The sequence below is a fragment of the Misgurnus anguillicaudatus genome, chromosome 21 (genome assembly GCF_027580225.2).
Source record: "Misgurnus anguillicaudatus chromosome 21, ASM2758022v2, whole genome shotgun sequence".
Classification (NCBI taxonomy): Eukaryota; Metazoa; Chordata; class Actinopteri; order Cypriniformes; family Cobitidae; genus Misgurnus; species Misgurnus anguillicaudatus.
This window is the reverse complement of record NC_073357.2, coordinates 37,473,041-37,498,578: the sequence shown is the minus strand read 5'-3', so window position 1 is coordinate 37,498,578 and position 25,538 is coordinate 37,473,041. Positions and strand designations below refer to the sequence as shown.

At 39.3% G+C, this 25,538-nt stretch overlaps 1 protein-coding gene across 2 annotated transcripts in view; it reads left to right on the top strand.

Annotated features, from left to right (window-relative positions):
• The first annotated feature begins 7,401 nt into the window (after positions 1-7,401).
• nkd1 (NKD inhibitor of WNT signaling pathway 1) overlaps positions 7,402-25,538 on the top strand; it is a 31,516-nt gene continuing 13,379 nt past the window's right edge. The window contains exons 1-3 of one of the 2 annotated variants that reach the window (XM_055205951.2): positions 7,402-7,763; positions 7,870-7,902; positions 8,091-8,221. In XM_055205951.2, coding sequence (XP_055061926.1) covers positions 7,739-7,763; positions 7,870-7,902; positions 8,091-8,221 — 189 coding nt within the window. In that variant the 5' untranslated portion in view covers positions 7,402-7,738. The remainder of the gene's footprint in view (positions 7,764-7,869; positions 7,903-8,090; positions 8,222-25,538) is intronic. The other variant, XM_055205942.2, reaches the window with a different exon arrangement.

Here is a 25,538-nt window from a genome sequence, read left to right as displayed (position 1 = left end):
CAAAACATTGTTAACATTTCAAAAACATAAATATTTTGTGTACTTTGTGTTTAGTTTGACCCCATTAAGTACATGCATTGATATTAAGATCATGCATTGAAATTCAAGCATTCAAGAATTAGCTAGGTGGAAGCCCTTTACACTTATTAAATCATTTCTTCTCTGCTTGCTTTCCTACAGCCGTTTAATGAAAACTGTAGGGTCAAGTGTCTCAAAATAATTTTCTATTCACCACTGTTTCTGTTTCACCACTGAGTTTGCCATTTTAATTAAATGAATTTTGAGAGTTAGACTAGTCATGGCCTAATAGTTAGCGAGTCGGGCTTGTACCCCAAAGGTTGCAGGTTTGATTCTCTCAGTTAGCAAGCAAAGACTAGTTAGCAACTGAGGTACCCTTGAGCAAGGCATCCTTTGCAGAGTTGCTCCCGGGCGCTGTAGTGATAGTTGCTCAACTCTGGGTGTGTGTGGATTAAATGCAGAAGTACATTTTGAATATGGCTACCACTTTTGACAATAATGTCCCTTTTACAATAATCAGCACAGGGAATCTTCAGTGTTTTCCACACACCACACGAAAGAACACATCATACTCCTCTGTTTCTTCATCAACTTGTATCTGTATCTCTGTTTGACCCTTGCTTTGAGAACAACAGCATCACCCACACCTCAGTTTCAGCATAGTCAAAGGTGGATATAGCATTTACTAATTCAGCATTGTGTCGGGATAAAAGTGTCTGGCAAATGCATAAATGTAATCTTAACTGTTACAATAGTCTACTGTGCAGTGCTGGCAGTGGTCGTCACTTTATCATTTGTTCACAATAGTCCCATTAAATATTAAAGGGGACATTTCACAAAACTTTTTTTAAGATGTAAAATAAATCTTTGTCCCCAGAGTATGTATGTGAAGTTCTAGCCCAAAATACCATATAAATAATTTATTATAGCATGTTAAAATTGGCACTTTGTATGTGTGAGCAAAACGTGGGGGTTCTGGGTGTGTCCTTTTAACTCTTTCCCCGCCAGCGTTTTTAAAAAAAAGTCGCCAGCCAGCGCCAGCATTTTTCATGATTTTCACAAAAGTTTAATGCCTTCCAGAAAATGTTCTTCTTTAAATACATAAACAAACAATATATCAGATGAAAGAACAGACCGTCTGCTTTCAAACATAAAAAAAACGTTTTATCCTACCTTCATTAGTTCTCGTGTAATTACCTCTCAAACATGGGTAGGTTTCTTCAAAACACCCAATTTTGAGCAAAAAGCTGAGATAATTCCATTTTTGCGAAGGACTTTTGATAGAGATCAAAACATACACAGAGTTCTTTCTCTTTCACGTGAGGCGCTACTTCCGGGTTGTATAAGTTGCGGTATTGCGGAAAGACGGAAAATCTCGTCATTGGCGGGGAAGCGTTTTCTCTTAATGGCAGCGAAAGAGTTAAATGCAAATGAGCTGATTTCTGCACTAAAGGGCAGTGCTGTGGTTGGATAGTGCAGATTAAGAGGCGCTATTATCCCCTTCTGACATCACAAGGGGAAACAAATTTCAATCACTTATTTTTTCCCAAGCTTAAATGGTTTACCAAAACTAATTTACTGGGTTGATCTTTTTCACCCAATTATAGCACTTAAATATGGAAAAATTCTGATTTTCATGGTATGTCCTCTTTAAGGCAATTTATGTTTACAGATTAATTAATCTTACTATCAGATGTTATTGAATACAGCGAAAGATAAGACAATAGGCATTCAAATCTGGTGTTTAATTAAATATCTACTAGTTTTCAATATTAAAATAGTTATAGTATAGGCCTTCTATAAGTAAAACATTTGTTTTCTGCTGATCTCAGTGAACCTAAGGTATACTGGAAAGGTAAACAGAATGTCACATCATAGAGCAATAATAACCTTGTTGTCTATAAAGATGTGCGCTAACACGTTATAATAACAGTCCATGAATCTTAATGAACTAAGACCTGAATTTATTCTTTTTTAAATATAAACTAATGATGAGGTAAAGAATGTACACAAACTAATGAAGAGTCATCAAGTACAATGTGACTCTCATGAATTCATATAATGATCACCTCCTTTTCATACCTGCTAGTGCATTAACTAACAAACAACAAACAAAGCCAACAAAACAACATTTCGCAATGAAGTTAATGATGACTTTTTGATGACATATTTGGCTGGACCAGCTGGAGTTTAGGTTGCAGTGGACGCCCCAAGGGGTCACCGCATATTCGATTAAGCCTTGATTTGTCTTGGTGACACCCCATACCTCAGATAACTCATTCTCTTTCTTTCTCCACTTTCTCTCTCTCTGCTTCTCTTGATTAGTAATTTTGAAATATGGGTTTCCACCTGGACCCTGTCTCTCAGAGCCAACACACTCCATTCAATCTCAAACTAGCAAGCCTTCATCATGTATCTTCTTATACTATTCATTACCCGTGCGTTGTTCCTAGCCATGTGATGGGACCAGAGACAAGATGGAGCCGGAGAGGGGGCACACTGATACAAATATTGCCTGGAGCCTTCAGAAGTCTTTTTAGCAATGATTCTGTCTATTACAATTTCCCTCCAGTCATCTTACTGTTCCCTACGTAGTCTACCACTCACCTATATACACCCACACTGCCATTACAGTAGCTTTCTTTCATACCCTGTCCTTCTCTTTTTTCTTTCTCCCCTGCTCTGTATGGCCTGCGACAGAAAGGATAATTAACGAGCATCATAAAGCGCTCTCTCTCTATTAGCCGTGCTGTGGTGAGTTTGCCAGCTCTGTCATTCTGAACAAAACCATGCGGCTCTTCTATTTGATCCACACTTCAAAGAGGGATCCCCACTGTTCTCCGCTCAGCGCTTTAATTGTGTCCTCATTTTGGATGGGGCAAACACCCCCAACTGCTTCAAAACCAGCCAGTCCAGGGTTCAGATAGCACAAAAGGGGAACACACACTCAGATAACTGCTTTGGGAGAAGTTTTCCTTTGACACTGCCCTGTGAACAGTTTTGTGAGTTGCCCAGCAATAGTTAGAGATAGGATTTATAGAGAAACCTGGCCTTAGATCGGTATGACGGAGCAATACTTCCTGTACACAAAACTGGACAGATATAAAGTGTTGTTTAGAGGAGCTAATCTGTGTATGCCACCAACAAACCTATAGCGAGACACCAACCTAAATGATCTAAACTGAAATTCCTTTTCCAAAACAACCATAAAGGACCTCTTTTGTATTTGGAGCTTAAAATGTGTTTGATTTTGTGTGTGTGTGTGTGTGTGTGTGCACCCCACCAGATTAAACAGCATTCTTAAGTGGGACACCACAGTTTCCCCTTGTACACCAGGAGCCCATAAGATAAAACCCAACATCAGCATCCTTTTAATTACAGAAGGATGAACCTTTAAAAAGAAGCTTATCCCGTAAGATGCTTTGCTCCTAGAGTGCAGCACACATTACACATTTCATTTTTAAATCTGCCATTTTTCTATCAAGTTAGTTAAACCCCTTTCACACAGTGCGTTGATCTCAGAAAATAGCCATAGTTTAACACTTTTTGACAAAAACACAAACTAACGCAAATCAATGTGGTGTCACATCACATGATAGATTTTCACCACGAGGGTCCTATGATAGGCACAATAGCATCTCAAATGCTGATGTTGCAAGTCTTTCTGTTTTCATTTGGCCCACTGCTCTGTACATTTTCATTTATTTCTTCACCTAAGTAGGAATATTATAGTTTACAAAAACTATTAAAATATTTCTGTTAACTGCTAATCAAATGAAATATAGGTCTAAATCATAGACTGTAAAAAATATGGATGTAGTGTCCTTGACGTCACCCATAGGTTTCTCAAGTTCGTTTTTAAAGCCAATAGACGGTTTCATCGGACGCACGTGATACACATCTGGATCCGAACTTTACTTCCGGTTTCGTTTTTTTAATGGTCTGTTGCTAAACTGATCTCTTGAACAAATGCCTTGTCGAAAATAACAAATGTTTTGGTTTCCTAGGTAATCTATGTGTTGTGTTTTTGCTTGTTATATAAATAAACTACGTTTAAAGAACTTTGTTGTTATTTATTCTTAGCGGAGTTTACCGGAAGTTACGTGCAGCCGCTTGTTTATGTTGTTACTGCTGAAACGGTCTATAGTAGGCGGTGCCTGCCGTCGGCATTCTTGCGGATATCTGATAATGGGTAAAAAGGCGGGACATGGGTGAAGCTGAGGTGGCTGGTTGGCTTCTAAACCACGCCGGCCTAGATCAACTCTAGTGACAGCAGTGGCAGTTCACCCGTCAATCAAGTGGCCATGCCCTTAATTATGCAGAAGTTTAAGGCTTAATATAATTTAAACGGATGGAGTTACAAAAATCTACCCCCCTTATAGTTGTCATGAAGGGCAAAATTAGCTATACAGACCAAAAAACATTTTTGTACCAGGCTGTAAACATATAATTTTTTGCTCTAAAGATGGGCATTTTAACATGGGGGTCTATGGGAATTGACTCCCTTTTGGAGCCAGTCGATGAATTGCAGTTAAAATCACTTCTGTATCGGCTTCATCAGAGAGATCGGAAGGTTGCCCTTCGGTCTAAATATTATTTGAAAACTAAACTAAAACTATAATAATACCTTAGCAAAAAAACTTAAACACGTTAAGGCTGAGGCAGTAAAATAATAAACTGTAAGTGAATAAAAAAAAAACACTAGAACTGAAACTGACGTTTTCTTCGGATATTTTGTACTGTTTTGCACTAAAAGTGGTTCTTGGCTTGTAATCGGTGAGGAGCCTTTTTTTTTGTGCTATGTAGCGCCTGTGAAGAACCATGCGGGGGTCCTTTAGCACCACTATAGCACCACATAGGGTTCTACATAGCACAATATGGTTCTACACATGTGCTTCATAGGTGCTATATGGCACTTAAAATGGTTCCTCTATGATTACGGGCCAAAAATCACTTATTTAACACGTTTGTTTTTAGAGTGCATAGTTGCCTTTTTTTTGGGGAATTTAAATGACAGTAAAGTAACTGTCTGAATTCTTGATGCTTTTTTATTGGAAACAAAAGGTAGATCATTTGCAATACACCCAAAAATATATATGGAAACGGTTGGGTCAGTCTTCTTTTGCAATACCCCAAAGTTTATGGGATAAATAATTTTCTTAATTTGTGACGTCATCACGCACACCATATTTTTCATAAGTTTTTGATGGAAACAGCATGAAGACTGCAAATTTTGCTCACTTTTTTATGCATACAGTATTTACTTGTCTTATAAACAAAACAGCACAACACTGTATGGCTAATGCCGTAAAGGGTGTGATGATGCATGTGTGACAACTCGACGGGTTTTAAATGTATAAATCAATGTTCAATGTCGAGATCAGGGCTCTCCTCACTATCCGCACGGAAGCTGAGATCGATCACCAGCTTAATGGAATGATACGCAATGTGTTAGTTTATGAGCAAATCAGAATAAAATGAACTTTTTGCACATCATTTCTCATTTGCAAATGAGAATTTGTACATCATAAGCAAACTGAAGATGCATTTTCAACACTTACATTACACATCACATCCTGATGTGTGTCTTCACAGGATCTTTGTGATGTGAGAAAGCATGCACAGTTTCCAGAAAATCACTGTCAATGTGGAATTAACCAAAATTAACCAATCCCAGGTTGCATTATCAGTGTATTTTTCAGAATCTCTGTGTGAAAGAGGCTATACAGTTTCATCTAGATTTGAAGTGAAAAATAAACAGCAGTTCATTCGTTATTATTTGGTGTTACCTGACTATCCTATTCCATAACGTACAAAGGCCAATGTCCTGACTGTGCCTGCATTCGAAGCACAACAGGGTCATGGTGCTAATCTGGTGGGCATACACACTACACACATGCCAGCCTGCTGTCGCTCGCCACCCTCCCCCAACAAACACACACACAACTGTCTCGGACCCCCCTCTGCTGATACACGGCATGCTGGGTCTTTACAAAGCCCCATTCTGCAGCCGTCCCTAGGCTTTGCACTGTACTGCAGGACTGTTGCCCTCTGCCCTCTCACACACCCTGCACTCTTTTGTCCCACAAGAAAAAGCAACAGTCACATGTCCACAAGCACATAGCAGCTGCTGGCGTTTTCCTTCACTTACTCAAAACTCCCTCATTCATTACCGAAATTTTGACAGGTAAGGTGATAATATGATTAAAGAGTTGCCGACCATCCTGTTTTATAGATGTTTTGGAAAGAACAGAACTGAATTGAAACCTAATGTAGGGCCACCAACACAAGACTTGCAAAAAGTGTGATTAGAGGAGAGGATCATTAGGCACTAACTATTCTGTACAAGTTTGAACAGCATTGCCAAATCGCACAAGAGAAAGACCCCTCTCTCTCTTTTAGGAAACAAAACTGCTAAGAGGAACAATTAATAGAGTGTATAGCTAACTAAAAGCAACTGATGAGCCATTACAATGAGTTAATGTCAGTACCTCCCTTCCCCCATATCATGTACACACATACAACCTCCTCCTCATGCAAGCTTCAAAGGCGATGATGGGAAAAGCCATCTCTCCACTGGCCGCTTCAAAGCACAGGAAGTGTGTCAAAGCGACTAGCCGGCTGGTTCCCAGCTCTTGCGTGTGTGTTAGTGTGTGAGCAAGAGAGAGAGAAGAAAATATGTGTGAGCATGGTATAATAACATGCTCATCTCTGCGCGTGTATATATGCGTGCGTGTCTGGGAGGTTCAAAGCCAGACAGAATCCTCTGCAATGAGAGACAGCATGTAAAATCTGCTGTGGCGTTGATGCCCCACTCTGGCATATTATGCACATGTTTGTGAGCTCGTATGAGCGTTTTCCTTTAAAGTGAATGTATAGCAAATACTTATGCAGTTACCTTCTCAAGATCCAACCCCATGCTACTTTAATAAGCAAGTATTTAAGATTTCAGTCGACTAGCCTATAAGTATGTCTGGCTGGCATCTAATTTTGGTGCTTTACTTACAGTGCACTTTGTTTGGCTGTGGCCAATTAGTTGTCTGCACATATACTGGCTGAATACTGTTTTAATCGTTTTTTTTTTAAGTGAAAACTTGCAAGATGTTTGATTTCCAGTTTGAAAAAAGTCTTTATGAATATTTAAGTGCATCATTTTAAACGATGAACCACATAATGCCTAAGTATTGGAATCCAAGTTTTCATACCAGACCGTATGTAAATGGCTTTAGTTCCCTTTCTCTCACGGTGCCAGTGGTGTTTCCTGCAGCTGAGTGAAGTTCTTAAAGAAAAGTCACACTTGGAGGGGGTTTTGTTTGTTCACTCAGTTGCTTCACTCATAGATAGATTAACTTTAATGTTATTAATCTCTGGTCCAGACCAGCGACTGGTGTTCGCTCGGCTGGACGTATTTAGCTGACGTCCCGCTCATGGCGCCCACAGGGGGCTTCGCGCTGCTCTTTTTATATTTGGAGACTCCAAAAGAATCGCGCCTCTCTTTCATGTGCCGCCTCGGTCCAATCAAACAGAGGGAGAGGCGGCCTGCGCGAGGCGTCAATCACGCGCGCTGAGCGGAGCCGCGCAGATCACTCGATCCTGCACCGCCGTTGGTGGATGTGTACGCGACCGGCGCGCGCTTCCTCGCGGACTCTCTGAAATATCGCATTCTTTCTGGATTGTTATTCTTTTCTGATGTTTCTAAATCGCTCTCCGATGCAGAGAAATGGGTAAACTTCACTCCAAACATGGTAAGATGGGATCTTATTGGTGTTTTAAAGGCAGACTTAGATTTTTTTAAAGCTCCTGTGATGTAGTTCTTTCGAGTAATGCGACGCTTTCTTTCTTTTTCTAAAGCTGCTATTTGTAAAGCGAGGGAGAGCCCTGAAGGTGAGTAGACTTATTATGTAAAAATTATGAGCGATTGAAATAATAGCATAACTAATGTTTAGCTAATACAATAAAGCAAAGTTCATGTCGCATATTTAAACCTTTGCGTAAACCATTACAAGGTTAGGAAACAAAAGTTGAAGACTTCAGCCTTTAAAGAGGTGTAAAATGTGTTTTTGCTGTTTTAGGCGATAGCTTTGTAGTTAACGCATGTTTGGCGAGGAAAGGATTGGATGACTGGATGGTTAAGCAGAAGTATTACTGCTCGACTTCTCGTGTAGATCAACAGCAGAAAAATACATGCGGACTTTCTGCACGGGTACGTAAGCAAATTAATAACTTTTATCACACTTGCATGTTAAAGGTGTGAGAATGGTGGACTTTGTGAAAGTTGAACTTTAGTATGGACTTAAGCTACTTGTGCTACGCCTTCAATACCATGTTTGAGTGATACGTTAGCTATTGATTGATAAAAATGTTGCGTATTTTAGTAAGCAATGTTATTTATTAGCCAATTATGCACGGGGTTGTTTGAACTTGTTTTTTTTTTTTTTTTGCAGTCTTGATAAACCCCTGCTGTCTAAATCTATTTGTGCATGAATTCACTTTATTTTCTTATAAATTTTATTTTAAAGCAGCTTGTTTTAAATATATTTATGTTGTATTATCGTCATTTCCCGCTTGTACTTGACCACACGCGCTCCTAGACCACCCAATTGACTTAAAACCAGCACTTTTGTCGTGCCATTGTTTTCTGAACAATAGTTTAGTCTGTAGTTTAAGCCCAACTATAAAAGCCAGAGGTTTTTCAAGCAGTGATTAAAGGAGAAACATTTTCTGAATGCATGTTTCCCCGACACCCTTTAATGATGTCTGTTAAAACGCTCTTTGGTTCCTTTGAAGCCAGAGGAGGAGATTTTGTGTTGTTATTTCTTTGAACGATGCGAAGGGGAAATGTCAAGTTTGCGAATAGCTTCAGACTGTTTATTTCTGACTGCACATCTTGTTGAGGTCAAATATCAATAGACAAATAAATAAATATGCTATGTTAAAGACAGCCCACATATTTGCCCTTACAGAAAGCCACATGAATTTTACATGTGGTCGCATGTGTAACATGTGGTTTCTTATGAATCCCATGTAAAATCCCAAAAGAGATCACATGTGAAAGCGTGAAATCTATGTGGTTTATCTGTAAGGGTGAACTCATATCTTATATTCAGATGTGATATCTTTTTCCTTTAAGGAAAGAAGTGTTGTGTTTCTAACGGGAATTTGCCCAACAAGTAAAAACGTTACAGCAGTCATGTTTAGACAAAAGGCACGTCAACTTTTTCACTGGCGGCTCACATGGGTAAATGGTTTATTTGAACGTGGTGGGAAGAACTGTGTGAGGGCTAGGAACAGATGCAAGTTCTCTCTGTAGGTAATAGATCACGGCGGCTTGAAAGCATTGCAGGCTGACAGGCTGGTGACAGCGCTGTATTGTGAAGTAGAGACAGGGGTGGAGGGAGGGCCGGTCTGTCTCAGATTTGGCATCCTGGTAAACGCATAAGAGCACTGTCGTTTAGAAGAGGAGAAATGCTCTGAAAATACCTCAGAGTAAGCTTCTTTTGGTCAAGAGCTGTTGCAGAGACTCAAAAGACTTTTTGAGGGTTGGAGAGATAGCGAGAGATGTAGAGAGCGGCAGAAAGAGAGGAAATCCAAAAGGTTGCTATTAAACAGCCGTCTTTAACAGCAGGAGGTTGCAACCATGACTTCTTAAAACCCAGTCTTCGAATGTGTGGACATACAAACACAAACCTGTATCTGACACTGGGAGTTTACAGTTGCTCCAGAGTCACTGAAAATAGCATTTCATTTATTTTCTTACTCCGTAGGTCAGCGGTGACTCTAAACCTTGACTTGGCACGTAATATGCATACTGCATCACAAAGAAATTATTTAGATTTTTAGATTCTGCCATCTTAAGGAAAAAATAAGCTTGGAAGGCCGGTACTTTCTTGGTTCAAAGTTCACACAGTTTAAAGTTTATGGCTTTTTTCACTCTCTGCTATGAAATGGGGGTTTTATTGATGCTGGAGAGATCATATCGTACTAAGCAAGCTACAAAGATTGATATGACACAAACTTCCTGCTTTTATATTTAGATACTGACACCTAATTACACTTTATAAACACATGAAATGTCTTTTTTTTCTCTTTATACATTTGTCTTCATTACTACATTAGCCTTCAAGTGAGAAACATAACCTTTTTTTTGGTGTGTGTGTACCGGGTGGAAAAAGCAAGCATTTGACGCGCGTCAGAGGCGAAATCTGCTTCTTGTGGATGGGGCAAGTGCTATGCGGTTGTCGGTTTGCAAGATGGCTGATGTTTATTGTGCATTTATCGAGAGAGTTAGCGGTTTGTATTTGTTCACCTTACTATAAGGGTAAGATGGTTTAAAAAACGACGAAATGCAGCGGGTCGATAAACGTCACGTGACTCAAAAGTGAAATGTGTATTTACAACTTACCAGGTTGCCCAATGTCCTCACTGACACTCTTCCAAGCGAGGTCCTTTTTATTCCTGTCTCTATAGAAATAAGAACTTTGCTTCATGTTGAATGAGTGACTCCGGGCGGGAGCAGTCTTCTGATTGGTTAATGCGATGCAAAATCCGCCAAAGTTCAAATTTGTAAAATCGGGCGTCAGTCGCAAATTCGCGTCAAACGCAAAATGCACAAAAAGCACCATTCGCCAGACCCTCAATTTGCGCGAACGAGGCAGAATCGCGTCTACTGTGCCGAGCTAAACGCCTCATTCGCACCGCGAGACCTTCAGACCTCCAGTCTTCACATTGACTTAACATTGAAATCACTCGCGCTTGACACCTCTATCGCAGCTGGTGTAAACGCAGCATAATAGTTTTAGGAGTTTTGTGGGAATGAAGAAATGTAGAAGAGTATAGGTAGGTGTCCCAGCTCGTAATTATTTATTTGGATGTATTTACTTTGTTTTGACATGATATAAAGCATTTCCAGGAGAAAAAAATTATGGAGTGATTTAAGGCGGGTATAGCTGGAGGGATTTGCATCTTTGTGTTGGTTTTCTTTCATTTCAGATAGCATGCTAATCCTTTGAGAATGATTTCAAACATTATGTTTATTATTCCAGAAAGAAATATTGATTGGATCAGAGCGTGGAGTCTTAAATGAAAACATGTGTTTTTTGTATTTTATTCATTTGTTTTTTAAATGGTTCTGGGTTTTCAGTCCAGCGGCCGCCTCTGTGGCTTTTCTTCGAATGTTGTGGTGCTTATATAAAACTAAAATCTGTAGGTCTTATAAAAACAAATACTTTAGTCAAAAACAGTTAAAAGTTGTAGTAATAAAAACTGTACTTTTGTAAATCTCTTGACTTTTTTAAAAGAAAAGTCTATCATAGAAATGACCTCATTCTCTATACATGACAATTCATAATTCTCACTAATAGATATTAATAGAGGCTACCTGGAGAGTTAGTTATAGCATGCGTTTAAATTTGTGCTGTTGTGTGTGTGTCTGCTGTAAATGGGGTTCAGTTGGTGTGGACAGTGGGGAGCCAGGAATCTGTTTGATGAGTGTGTTTGTGTTGTGTTAGGTTAACTGGCCTTCCCAAACAAGACTTACTTATGTAGCACTGCTTATTACATTTTCCAGCCCAACTTGCATTGGTCTGGCAGCTGCTATTACGCTGTAAGTTCTAGTTCATGAAGGTGTAAGGGTCTGAGTCATGACCTAGAGGTTAGTGCATGCAGAGCGTATGTCTGTGATGCTCATGCGGGTGGTGGGGGTTTAAGTCCAATTCCTATCATTTTCTCATAATTTATGTCCAGATGCTTTCATTCCTAGTTAGAGTCCCATTACCACATTAGCCGTTTTGAAACCCAACCACTTGAGTTATCATTATCAGTTATCAAGCTTCTTAAGACGAGACTTTTAATCCAGTGCCGAGTCTGCTTGGACATTAGGCCGCTTTCAATTAGTGAGAACAGTGAGCTCTGAAACCAGTCAGAATATCACTGTGATCAAAGAAAACACTTGACATCATAGCTTTAAAATCATTCGATATTAAAGTGCCAAAACTAGACAATGTTACAGCTTTGAAATATGGTTTTATCAAAGCTGTAAGACCAGTTAGCACTACAGTTCTAAACTAGGTCAATACCACGACGCTAAACCAAACTATATCTGTTTTGGAAACTTTACTATACCCCAAAATCTACGAGTAGGTCAGCTATAAAACCAGGCTTTATTCAAGAGTTTGAGCAGTGATGTTACATACAGACTGATACAGAGTGGTTCAAAGACCCAATCGTTTAAATGCATTGAAGCCCAGATCAAACAGAACTCTGTAATTCTAAAGAGAATTTTCTTAGGAGTTCTTGTGAACTTTTTGGGGACTATTTTTAGATGAAATGCTTATATCAGTACTTGGATAAAAACCTTTACCGACAACACTGACTACGTCTCATTGACTACGTTTACATGTACACCAATAATGTGATTATTTCCAATAATCAGAGTAAGGAGTTGATCGCAGTAAGATGTTGACATGAATCCAGCAATCCTCTTCCCTCCTGTTTACATGCATGTTTTAATTTTTGATTATTTGCTAATAATTGTGGATATATTTTCACATAGCCAAAGCACAGCACAAGTGATGAACTGCGATTAAAACCATCATAAGCCACATGTTTTAATACGATTACACTTGCTGCAATTATGAGGGATAGTTCACGCTAAAATGAAAATTCTGCCATCATTTACTCATCTTCATGTTGTTTTAGACCTACATGAATTTATTTTTTCTGATGAACACAAACAGCAGAGCAGATGACCAGTGATTTCCATAGTAGGAATAAAAAAATGATATGAATTTAACGGGTACCGTCAACTGTGTGCTTACCATCATTTATCAAAATATTTTCTTCAGCATTTATCACAATACTTCCAAAATATTTGTTCCTACTATCGAGTCGATGGTCGCTGTCTGCTGTGTGTTTGCCATCATTTCTCAGGGGATCTTCTTTTGTGTTCATCAGAAAAAGGAAATGCATACAGGTTTCGAACAACATGAGGATGAGTAAATGATGACAGAATTTTCATTTTAACTATCCCTTTAATTGCATTATTTTGATCGAAGTGTAACCGCAATATTTCCAAAATCTCATTATAATCACATTATGGGGGTGTGCATGTAAACGTAGTCAATGTAGTGCAGAGAATGACAATGTATGCACATTTCCCTTCACTTTTTTTCTTATATTCCCTTCCCTATATCCAAAGTATTTCTTTCAACTGCTTCAAGTGCAGTTTTCAAATGCTTACCCTTAGACTTCTTTCTTTCTCTGTTCAAGATGTCAGGTTCACCATCTCTCTCCAGGGCTGGTTGAGAAAGGATGACAGAAAGAGATTGAAAAAAAGAGGGTGGGGGAGGGAACAAAAGGCTATGTTTTTTCTTTCCATTAAAGAGAGGGGAAGAGAAGAGGGTCCCTCTGGGGAGTGGGATAGCACCTGGCACAAGTGTAGGGCTGCTGAGGGGTTCCCATGAGACGGGAGAAAGAATGACAAGGATGGAGGGGGAGAAAGAGGAGAAATAGATAGACAGAGAGTGTGAGAACTGCAGGTGGCTGCTCTGTCACTTTTTTCATTAGGTGTTTGTTAGTGCTAAAAGCTAAGACAACAAGGCGACGATTGACCATCACGCAGAATTTGAGCATTGTTTTACTTAGTTATTCGGTGTGTTCCACGCAGTCGGCTACATTAAATCACAATTTTTGGCCAATTCAGTATATCAAATAGCCAGTGACGCTCGTCTGGGAGTCGGATAATTCTAAACAGCATAGCCAAACAATGTTCCTACCCTAATGTTAAAGGGGTTTTTCAATGGTATTTTTATGCATTCTGACTTATTAACACAGTTATAGAGTTATTTCGTCATGCTAAACGTAGGCAACGTGTCAAAAAAGCAGTTGGGCGTGTTACAAAGTATTTCTGTACCGAATGCACTTCGCCAGGGTTCGTACAAGTTTCAGAAAGTTTTTTCCAATTACGGGTCCAGCTTACGGTTCAGGGGTTTCTATACGTATCACCTCCGGAAAACTCCGCCCACCCGTCAATCAGCAGGAGATGCTAGAACTTACAAACATCACATCCCGTGACAGCTTTATTTAATTTCAAAACTCAACAATGGCACGAAAGAAGAAGTGTGTTTTTGGATGTAAGGAGAAGAAAGCCTAGCCTGGTCCAACCAGACTCTCATACATTCATTTCATTTGTACAGAGAGTCTGGCCACGCTCCATTGCAAAGCTTTACTTCCGTTAAGGAGGGTCCTCTGTTGAAGTTTAAAACTATTGGATCTGCCCAGAGTCACTCTGAATCTGCCAAAGCCAATCGCTAACGTGTGGTCGTGACGTATATCATGCACCGAAACCGGCCGGAAACAACAAGTCAGAATAATTAGACAAACAAAACTTAGCAAACCTGGTTCTTGCTTCGGCTTTAACTTCTGTATATTCGGCAGTTTTGCATCAATGGACCGAATAGCTTTTCTCACGTCTTTCTCCGCTGCCATTACTGAACTAAAACTCAAACTGACGCACGACCTCAACGTCATTGTTCTTAGCCACCCCCATCTGTTCGCTGATTGGTCCTGCAGATTTTTGCAGGAGAAAACGAAACTCTACAGTGCAGTCCCAGATGTAGTACTGAAGCTAAATGAAAATTAAGCGGAAGCAAGTAGGAGGGCGGAGTCAGGCTAAAGAAAGCCAGCCTTATGGAAACAATGGATACAGTTGTTTACCCGGGATAGCAGCAGAGTTTTGCGTGTGTGTTTGATGCGCTGGATTTCATTGAAATGTCCCAACTGGGTCATGAGTTTCATGCAGTAAGACTTCTGTCTTACGTTGGAAATAGGCGCGTGCATATTATATAAATGACACAAACATGTAGTGAATCAAGTTAAAAGTGTTGTATAGTGTTGCATGACTCGTACTCACTCCAACGGTTGTAACTCCTCTTTCTTCATTTTTTCGTACGTTATCGGAAAGAATCAGTAAAGTTAATCTTTCTTTTTTAAATCTGATTAAACTAAAGACTCCTCTGAGATATAAAGGATGTAATATTACTCTATAGGTAGGTACTCCAGATTAACATCAGAAATGCAGAAACAGCGTGTGTTATGTGAGCTTTAACATAACTGAATTCACTTGATGTGTTTGAATGAATTAATGTTTGTTAATAGTCTGTATGGGCAACACATTTACCACATCTGTGTTGGGATTGCCATTAAAAAGATGTCTGGATGCTACCTTGGCTTAGTAGACATCCAATGCTGGTTCATGAGTTCAAATGGAAAACTAGGCAGGCTATACTAAACTAGTGCTAAATGTTTGAAAGTCATCTTAGTTCTAGGTGTTTTAAATGGTCCGCCTGTGCTTTGTATGTATTTTTCCTTTTGACTATGAGTAATGCAAGAGTGGTCTGCTTTTGAGTGTAAGTGTGTGTAAAAATAGTGTGCAGGTATGTGTGGTATGGGGGTGTGCTGGGGACCGAAACGGTGCCTGGCTAGGTGCGTCCAAAGGGAGAAAGCGTGTGTTTGTGTGTGTGTGTGTAGTGCATTAAAGCATGTCTGTCCGGATGTGCTCTAGAGATCAAAGTTTGTGGTGGGAATGTGTGGACTGAGTTGCTGGGATTAACAGCTGAGAATTGGGCTCTGTTTTCCAAATGTACACACACACACACACACACACACACACACACACGGAGAAGCAGCAAAGCTCTGGAAAGTGTTGTGGCATCCTTAACACCCATATTTATTCAGCTGCTTTGACACATTTGAGTTTTCTCTACTTCTAAGGGGTGAGGTGTAGGTACTCATTTGTTTTGTGATTTACAGCAGGTCAGCCCAATAGCAGTGATAGTTTTGTCTTAGAGGCATTATGTAAATACAGCTCTACTAGTATGCTAAGCACCGATTGGTTTACCTGTATGTAAAGTTAACCACAGTTTTTTTTTTTCGTTTTTTCTTTCATCTGCTGTCAGCTCATCATCAATATCCATCTTAAACCACGGTAACAAAAACCGAATAACTTCTTCCTTTTTGTTAGTATGTTTAAGTCATGTTGCTGTCTGTCTTATAGAAGTTATTTTGAAGGATTTGGTAAATCTCTGACTTGTCTATAGCTGTTACCACAAATCCCCAGCTCTCGGTTACTCTGGTGTTTAAAGTTCTTTAGAGAGGAACAGACCGGAGTTTTGAAATGAAACACAATGTTTGAAATGTCTTTTCTCTGTATTCGGGGCAGTTTAGTTATTCCTTTTCTCTGCTTTTAAAGAGGGTAAAGAAGGGATCACCTAAGGGGAAGAGAGAGAACAAACGAGAAACACCGCTTTATTTTCAGTTCTTCAAATGTCTCTCTCTCTCTCTCTCTCTCTTTCTCTCTCTCTCTCTCTCCTACCCATTCTCACCAAGATGCGTACAAATGACACGCAGTGTGATTATTGTGCATATGATATGCCAGTCCTTCCCATTCACTTATATGGCGAACCAGTTCGTGTCGTTTTATTTATTGTTTTCTCATTTGTTTTCTGTTTTTTAAACCATCTCCCTTGAGTTTAGGGTTAGATTTCAGATTTGTTTAAGCAGGTTATTTAATATACAGGTTTCTCCATGTTTTTGTCTATATTTAAGCCATGGTCGCTGGGTTAGGATGTAATTTTTATATAACAAAAAGTTGTACTAACCCTAAACCCAAGCGACAATGGTAAAAAAAACAGAAAACAAATGAGAAAACAATGAAAACGACACGGAACGATTCGCCATATAAGTGAATGGGAAGGACTGGCGTATCATATGCATGCAAAATCGGAATTTGGCGTATCTATTGCACGATAATCACACTACGTGTCATTTGTACGCTTTTTGGTGAAAATGGGTTGTTCTCTCTTTGTGTCTCCTGGTTTGAAAGTATCTCTAGTATAGGAGAATATGCATAGCCTCACCAACACCAGTGTTGGGTAAGTTACTTGTAAGTAATTACTTGTTACTAATTACATCTTCAATCATGTAATTAGATTACTGTACAAATTACTTATTTTACTGTATTTCATTAAATTAAATTAAATTACTTATTTTACTGTATTTAATTAGTTATTATTACTAATTACTTTCTAAAACCTATTTAGTAAATTATACAAAGATAGGCTTGAAACGGTTCAAATAAATTATATACTGTAAAAGTATCATTCTGGTCACACCTTTTAGGTCTAATTCTCACTATTAACTAACTACTACCTACGTTTGCCTCAATATAGTCCTAATTACTGCTTATTAATACTTAAAGTAGTTGTTAAGTTTAATAGGAATTGGGTAGGATTAAGGATGTGGAATAAGGTTTTGCAGAATCGGGCATTAATATGTGCTTTTTAAGTATTAATAAACACCCAATATCTCAGCAACATTAATGTTAATAGTGAGAATTGGAAACTACACTAGAGAATTACCATTATTCTTATTAACTCACCAAAGTATTTAAAGTGAGAAGGATGCATAAAAAAACATGCATTTTAACATTACACTTTAAATTTTGATGTTAAATCCACTATTGTATTACATATAATTGTTCTACAGTCCATACACAGTATTTAGTGCAATTACATCAGAAGTAACTGTAATTAAATTACTGAAAAAATAAGAGTAATCACTTACTTTACTTTTTCAAGGAAAAAGTAATTAACTTACAGTAACTAATTACATCAACACTGTTTCCAACCATAATTTGTTAAATAAATGGTCTATATATGTGGCGCTATGATATTATAACGATTTAACTATCAAATAGGAACCTTTAAAAGCAGATATGAGGGCTGTTTTATCACAATCACATTGAAGTTACACCACTCTTTTTTTCTCAGGTTTGTGTGTTTCATTAGATTTCTACAGGTTGAGCTCACAGTTTTTCCACTGAACTTCCTGCTGAGTTAATAGCGCTACTAACTCTTTTTGTGGGCCCAAAGAACAACCACCAGACTGATGGTGGGACTGACTATTAAAACATTGACAGTGAGCAATGAGCTCATTCTTACCTTCACTTAAAGGGATAGTCCAGGCAAAAATCTAAATTACACCATGATTTACCTACGGATGGCTTGAGGATGAGCAAATGATCGGGTCATTTTCATTTGTTGCTGAAGTATTGCTTTAAAGGCGGGATACATGATCACCTAAACAAACACGCCCCTACCCCAATAGAATCTGGACCTTCTTTTGATAGACTTGCTACACACATATGCAACCCAGGCAATGATGTCGGTTAGTAGACACACCCCTTACTGCTTTTGACTGATTGGCTACAAGTGTGTTTTGGTACTTGGCTCGACTTCCTTTTCCAAGGAAGGGGTGTTTTTCAAAAATCATGCACCCCACATTTAAATGCTGAAGAAGTGATAAAAGTTATTTTGTCCATATTGTTCCCACCCAACAAATGTGATCTGTTTCAACATGTGGTCTGCAAAAACAAAGGCACACATGCTTATTCATAGGTAATTTGCATAGGTAAATTGAGTGTTTTCTGTGGTAAGCTTGAACTTAAATAAATGATACAAAGAGTAAGCTAAGACAAACAGGCCTGTACTGTAAGCATTTTTCTCAGTAAAGCTCACAGACACCCCTGATGCACATAAACATATGCTTTTCATGGCAAGCCCTAAAGGGACAAATACACATCACACACATTCACAGCATGATGTCACTTTATGAATTGTATCCTTTTCCATTCTGTTGTGTTCTGTTTGTGTAGCAATTCTTTCTTTGCCATTTGATAAGCTGCCAAAACAAGGCGTAATACATGAGAGGGAGTCACAAACAGAAATGTGTAATTTATGTCATGTTATTCTGTATAGTAAGGGTGACAGCCTCACAATATTTCAGCCACGCCCACGATACTGTAATATCCCCTACTGCTACTCGGTTTTTTGTTTGTTAACCACTGAAATTACCTGAAGATATAACCAATATGATTAGTTGAATTGATTAGAAAGATGCCTTTGTGACACACAAGCTATTTCAGTAGCATGCGATGGGCAACCTTCCGATCTCTGTGATGAAGCCAATATAAAAAGTGACTTAAACTGCAATATATGCATGTAGTGCTGACTTTTCAGTAGTTCAGATTACCCCTCGTTCAGACAGACAGCGACGTTATCGCTGTGTGTCGCCCCTCTTTCAATGAGGCGTTTCTAAATCTGCTTGTCATAAACAAATGAGTACCATCCACACCAGTAACTGACGAGAGAAGGGTGACATAAACTCCACTGCTTCGTTCTCATTGTTAGTCGCTCCCGAAAATCGCTCATCCTTTGAATAAAGTTAAGCTTTTCCTATCTTTCTCGCATCGCTGGACACGCCCATATGGTCGCCAACGGTCACTTTTGCTCGTGTCGCCGGAAGTCGTCCGGATCCCATTGAAATGAATGAGATTGCGTCGCTCTGCTACTGCTGGTCGCTGGCTGTCTGAATGGGGCGTTAGCACGCAGTGCTGACTTTTCAGTAGTTCAGGTAAGTTTGCATTTCTGATGTTTCAGTGTTTCAGGTTAGTATGCAGTGCTTTTGATCGACTGTTTTAGGTTAGCACGTAGTGCTGAATTTTCAGTAGTTTAGGTTAACACGCAGTGCTGACATTCCAGTGTTTCAGGTTATCTGGTATGTCTGTTCTGCTCATTATAAAGTATGGGGTGCTTATGTAGGTCACTGAACTCCAGACTCTTTTATCCTCACATGTAGGAAAGTATGTAGGGTACGGGGGGGAGTACTAGGAGTCATTTTTGGATTGCTATAAGGACTGTTTTGTCGTGCCCTCAGCACAGGGGGCTGCGGTAGCATATAGATCCCTCTCATGAGATCTGAGAGTGCGTAACTGTATACGCTTAAGCATGATAACAGACGCAGCAGATTAAAAAAGAATTCAGTCGGATAGCATACTGACAGGTAAAATATGGTACCTGTGCATGTGTTTTTGGGTCTTAAATGGGGTGGTTCGGGTTGGGTGCAGTTCACAACTCTTGTGTTAATATGATTAAGGCCATTGTGTGAGTGAGAAGTGAAGGTGACAGACAGAATGAAAGAGACAGTCTTAATTAGGTTTTCATGGGTTTGATGAAGTTCCAAGGCTGTGGCCTAGCACAGGGTTGGCGAATGATCATGCATAACCGTTTGTGCATTTTATGCCTGTGTGTGTGAGCACTTGGCCTGTGATCATGTAGAACTGTCATCAGCTGTGTAAATTGTCCATCAGCTCTTGTGGTGTGGCGAGCAGACAGAAAACACAGACATGGAGTAGTGTGGGACTTTCCACATCGTGCACACACACCAGAGTTTGCATTCGCTTACTCCCACACTCGCATACTTTTAGATTTACAGATACAGATGCAGACATCTACCGTAATGATGGGCCATTCAATGACACATTTACACCCATGATTTAATTCAGACACTTGCACGTACTTAACCTTGTCTGGAGATGAGATTTCCCCTTGGATATCTCCCTGGAGTTTTCCCTGTGTAGTTTTCTTGTAGTACGCTATACAAATTCATGTGCAAGTGCCAAACTGCAGAGTGACTCTTACACAATCACACTTTTATAAACAGATGGCACGGTTTCCAAGTTTTGAAGCTTGGACCAGCAACTAGTCTGTACTGTTGTGTGCTAAACAGTAAATTTATCATCATTCACCTTGTAAATGTATTTCATAGCGGTCGTCTACACACAATGTCTTAAGGTTACGCTAAAATTTGTATCATGTGCACAAATCATACATTTCGAAAGTGATTTCATTTGACTGAACTACTGTTTATTTTGCTTGGTCTCAATGACTTAATGAATTAAAGTGTATATAAACTAATGTATGTTGCGTCCGAAACCACCTACTACCATACTATATAGTAGGCAAAAAGCAGTAGGCGAGGCGAGTAGTATGTCCGAAAATACATAGTATTCCAAAAACGGTACCTGGATGAGCTACTACTTCCGGTTAGATTTCGAAGCGTGCATATGGTGTACACTTCACTATCCCATGATGCCCCGGGAGAGGAGTTATGCAACGAAGAAGAAAGGCGATAGCAGCGATGCGGCCGTTTTCGCCATGGTATGACGTAATGACGAAGTATGTCACGTGATGTATCAACATGGCTGATGTAGTATGTCCGAATCGCATTCATACTACTAGGAATCGTACTATACAGTACCTACTGTTTTAACAGTCAGTAAGTAAGTACTTCATCTCATTCAGTACCTACTGAACAGTATGCGATTTCGGATGCAGCCCAAGTGTAGGTGGTAAACTCAATACACTTAATTATCTGTGAACCTCGTGTGATTTAGAAATTACCCCCCCCCCTACATCTGAATTTTGTGTGGCACATTCGCACAGGATAAGTGAAGTCTACAATTTTATTTGAATTTACGGAGTTATCTTCTGGATATGATGTCAAGGCTTTGTGTAACACATTGTCCCAATTACAAGCGATGCAACAACACTCGGACACACAGTGTAACACAAAGCTACCTTTTCCATGTTAATCATGCTTCGCCTATACAGAGATCTGATTTCCGGTATATTCACACGGGGCGTAAGCGTAAACACTTGACGGAAGGCTTGTCTGAAACGTGGCCAACAGCCAATCACAGTGGCCGCAACACATGCTCCGGTCTTCCATAAACGTAATTGGCTGACTCTGCCTAGGTTATTTTCATAAGGTGTTGCCGCTTGAAAGGTTGAGAAATGTTGAACTTCTGCAGCGAGTAATGGCAGTGACCACAATTCAGTTCGGCAACGCTTGACGTCACCCATTAAAAAGTGAATGGGAAGCGTTGACGCTTACGCCCGTGTGTACCGTTAATGAAAGTTCTGCACATTATGAATATTAATCATGAAACATGTACGAGGAGAGACTGATTAGATGTTTAAAACCAGATATATTCAACAAATCCCTTAAGTTGCACAAGGAAAGGAATAAAAATAAAAAAGATAGATGAAAACGTGCACAAAGCCTTGAAAAATTATATACGACTAATATTAAGACACAGGACCTCTGTGTTCGGCTAAATATGTTAGGTAATTTGTAGGGTATGTTTTACTTTACAAATTAAATACATTTGCACAGGATTAAGACCACGGACAACCTCCGGACGGACAATTATTACAAATGACTAGAGGTTAGCAGGTAATACTAATCTTGTACGAATAGGGCTTAATACAAAGCTTAAACAATGGACATTCATGGCCACAGATCGATGTCAGGTTTAAAACAATGGAACAGTCAGATGAACGCACGCTCATCTGACTGGCCTATTGTTAAAATCTGACATTGATCTGTGATGCTGCATGTCAGATGTTTAGCTAATATTGGCTTGTTTAAGCGTGTTAAAAATGTACTCATGAAACAAGATCCTGAAAAAATAGCTAGACATTGCAATAGCTAGAGATTTCTTTCTATATAACAAAAATATTGCAGATGGAATGCAGGCTTGCTTCCTTTGGCTCCTTGCTTTGCTCCTCTATCCCTTTAATTAACATTTACATTTTCATACTGAAAGATTTATATACTTCCACTGATCACTGATCACAAGACCAACAAAAACACAGTGGGTGTCTGATGTGTGTGTATATTGGCAGTCAAGTAATGTTGCACTGTGTTCTATGGGCGTGTATTTGTATTAAAGTACTAAAACTTCTCTCCTGTTTTGGCTGGTGTTGAAACAGACAGATCTGGTTGGTTTTCCACAGAGTGTGAAACATGGTGTCTGGAAAAGAGTTTCTGGTTGCTGGCACAGATTAAGTGAAGCCCTTGTTTATGTTTCACAGGCCTTTTCATGATGCTTGTGAGGCAAAGACCCACAGCAGAAACGCCATTGTTCCATCTGTTTCAATATTTATAAACGGTTCGAAGCACATGATAGAAACAAATATAGAGGGTATGCACATGACACCACCTTCGGTGAAAGTGACTGCGGTTACGCCCAATGAGTGGCAAAAAAGTCTGAGCGACAGCATTAGCATAACATGAAAACCGTCTAAAATGGGAAAAGTAGCTGTGTGTCCTTTTTCCAGACTGCAAAAAAACACTCAAAGGAGTAAAATTTTGGGATAAAAAATCCTATAAATGTTACACCAATGAATACTCTTATTCTGTGTAATTGCAAAGTTTTGTCAGTGAGCCTTCAATAAAAAAATATCCATTATGTTGAGCCTTGTCTACAAAGGTGGGATGGTTTAATAATGTTAGGCAAGACAATATGTCAGGAAAAGCCATGTCTGGCCATATGCCAATGTCCACAGACTACTGGTTGTTTGGCAAGTTGTTAGGGTCACTGTTAATGCCAACCAAATTCAATTTAAGCTGATAATAGCAAGTTTTACTTGCGTTGTCACAGCAGCCGCTATGAAAACCAGCCATTTTGTTGAATGTTTTGCCACTCAATAGGGCGAGCTCCTGCGTGGTCACGTGGAAAAGTGACGTCGTTGCATACCCTCTATTGACAAAGAGTGTGCTGCATTAGATTTAAGAATGTCTCACAGATTATTCATTCTTTGTTTAAGATGTCACTCAAAAGATTTCATCTATAAAATTACAAAATAATGCTTTTAATCAAAAGACTTTTTCCTCGCAGGCCCTTATTTGCTTTTTTCTACACCTTTGTAAATCCTAAATAGCGCTTTAAATGGCAATACGTCTCCATACGTTAGAGTGACCTGAAGCATTCTTTACACAAACACTGAACCCTGCTGAGTGTGTATAGATCCCTCTTCAGCCCCTCATTACACTACTGAAGAGAGATCAGCCATTATTGATCACGCTCTCCATGAACAATTAGCCTTTGGCGATTGTGAAAAACGCACAAAAAACGAAATATCGGGTCACTCTAATTAAATGTGTAAGTGAAATCTAAATGTGTTTCTGTAGCTCAGTGGTAGAGCGTTGCGCAAAAGATTGTGGGTTCGGTCCCCGGAAACATACTGATGGACTTTTATACTCTGTCGCTTTGAATAAAAGCATCTGATTTATAACTAGGGCTGGGTATTGATTCAGATGTTCCAGAGCGATTCAATTTCGATTCACAAGCGATCAAATCGATTCGATTCTCGATTCAGTTTTCGAATTCCGATTCTCGTTAATCTTACGTTCAATGTTTGCAGGAAAAATATGGGGGGAAAAAAATCGATTCTGCTCTTTGAGAATCGATTCTGCATCGAAAAATAAATACAAATAAATGAGGTTTGCTTTAATGTGACAGCGCGTCATTTACAAAGTAAAAGTGATTTTATTTCATTATTGTAGGAAAATTCTTGGCCGATGCCGAATAAAATGAAACACTCAGCCGAAGGCCGAATACAGAAGAACCGAATTTTTTTTCTTTCCATTTTCCTAATTTTTGTCAATTTTCTCACTGTTACACACATTGCATTTTCAGAATGTCATGTTTACTATATTTATTTCACATTATTGATTTTTTTTTTACATTCCAGCCGTCATTATAGGGCCTTTTTAAAAACTGATCTCTTCTCTGACATGAGATGAAGAGCATTCTCCGAGCTTTTGTGCATTCAGCAAATAAATACCCAGGATCGCCACCGCCACCTCTTTCTCATATGCTGCATGCTGTTCAGGATGTCTTGATTTTAAATGATAAATGAAACTTGTAGTGCTGTATGTTTCTGCGTCTTTCTCGGACACTTTAAAATGTTTTTACCAACATGTTTGCTGCATTTAAGTGTCTCTCTATTTGATCACCTCATCAAAGACCTCATTGTTCGGAAAAATTTATTCAGTGTTTTCACTTGTTCGGCCAAATACAGAAAATGTGTTTTTTCAATTTCGGTTGCCGAACATTCGGTGAATCCCTACATTATTCCAAAACAGTGTTTTTAACACATAACGTGATGGATATATATTGTTATGAGCACTCATTTTAAGCTGCCTGCAGCAGTGCGCTCTGTCGACAACTTCTGTCATATGTAGTTTATAGACGCCAGAGGCGTTTCAGTTACAAACGGCTGAAAAAGGTTAAAACAATTATAACACTGTGGCTGCATACATGTGCAAAAGGCAAGCTATTATTAAAGCAATAAGTGCTTTCACACTTATACACGACGTAGTCTCACCCCCTGAACAAAGATATTGGACTTCCTGATTGCAAAATGATGATCATTAAAAGAAGGAAGTGCAACACTGAAATCTGTATTTCTCCTGTCTCAGCGGCAACTGAGGAAATGATGCATGACCAAAACATAACTAGGGTTCTAACGATACAAAACTTAATGCAAATGGGTGAAGTGTCCCTTTAAGACGGTGTATAGACTGAATAGTTGGCGTTGGGATAAGTAGACATTAGGCAGGGTGAGGGTGATGATTTGTGGGTGCATGTGACCGAGACAGGGGTCTAGAGTGCCTTTTAAGGTTGTCTGAGAGGGGCGGACAGACGCCATAGTGATTGTGCTAAACGCCTCTTAAAGGTGAAGTTTAGGGATTAGTGAGTTTCTCACAGCTCTCAATGTCCTGCGAATAAAGGACAGCTTCATATCAATACACACTCATGCAAACACAGCACACTG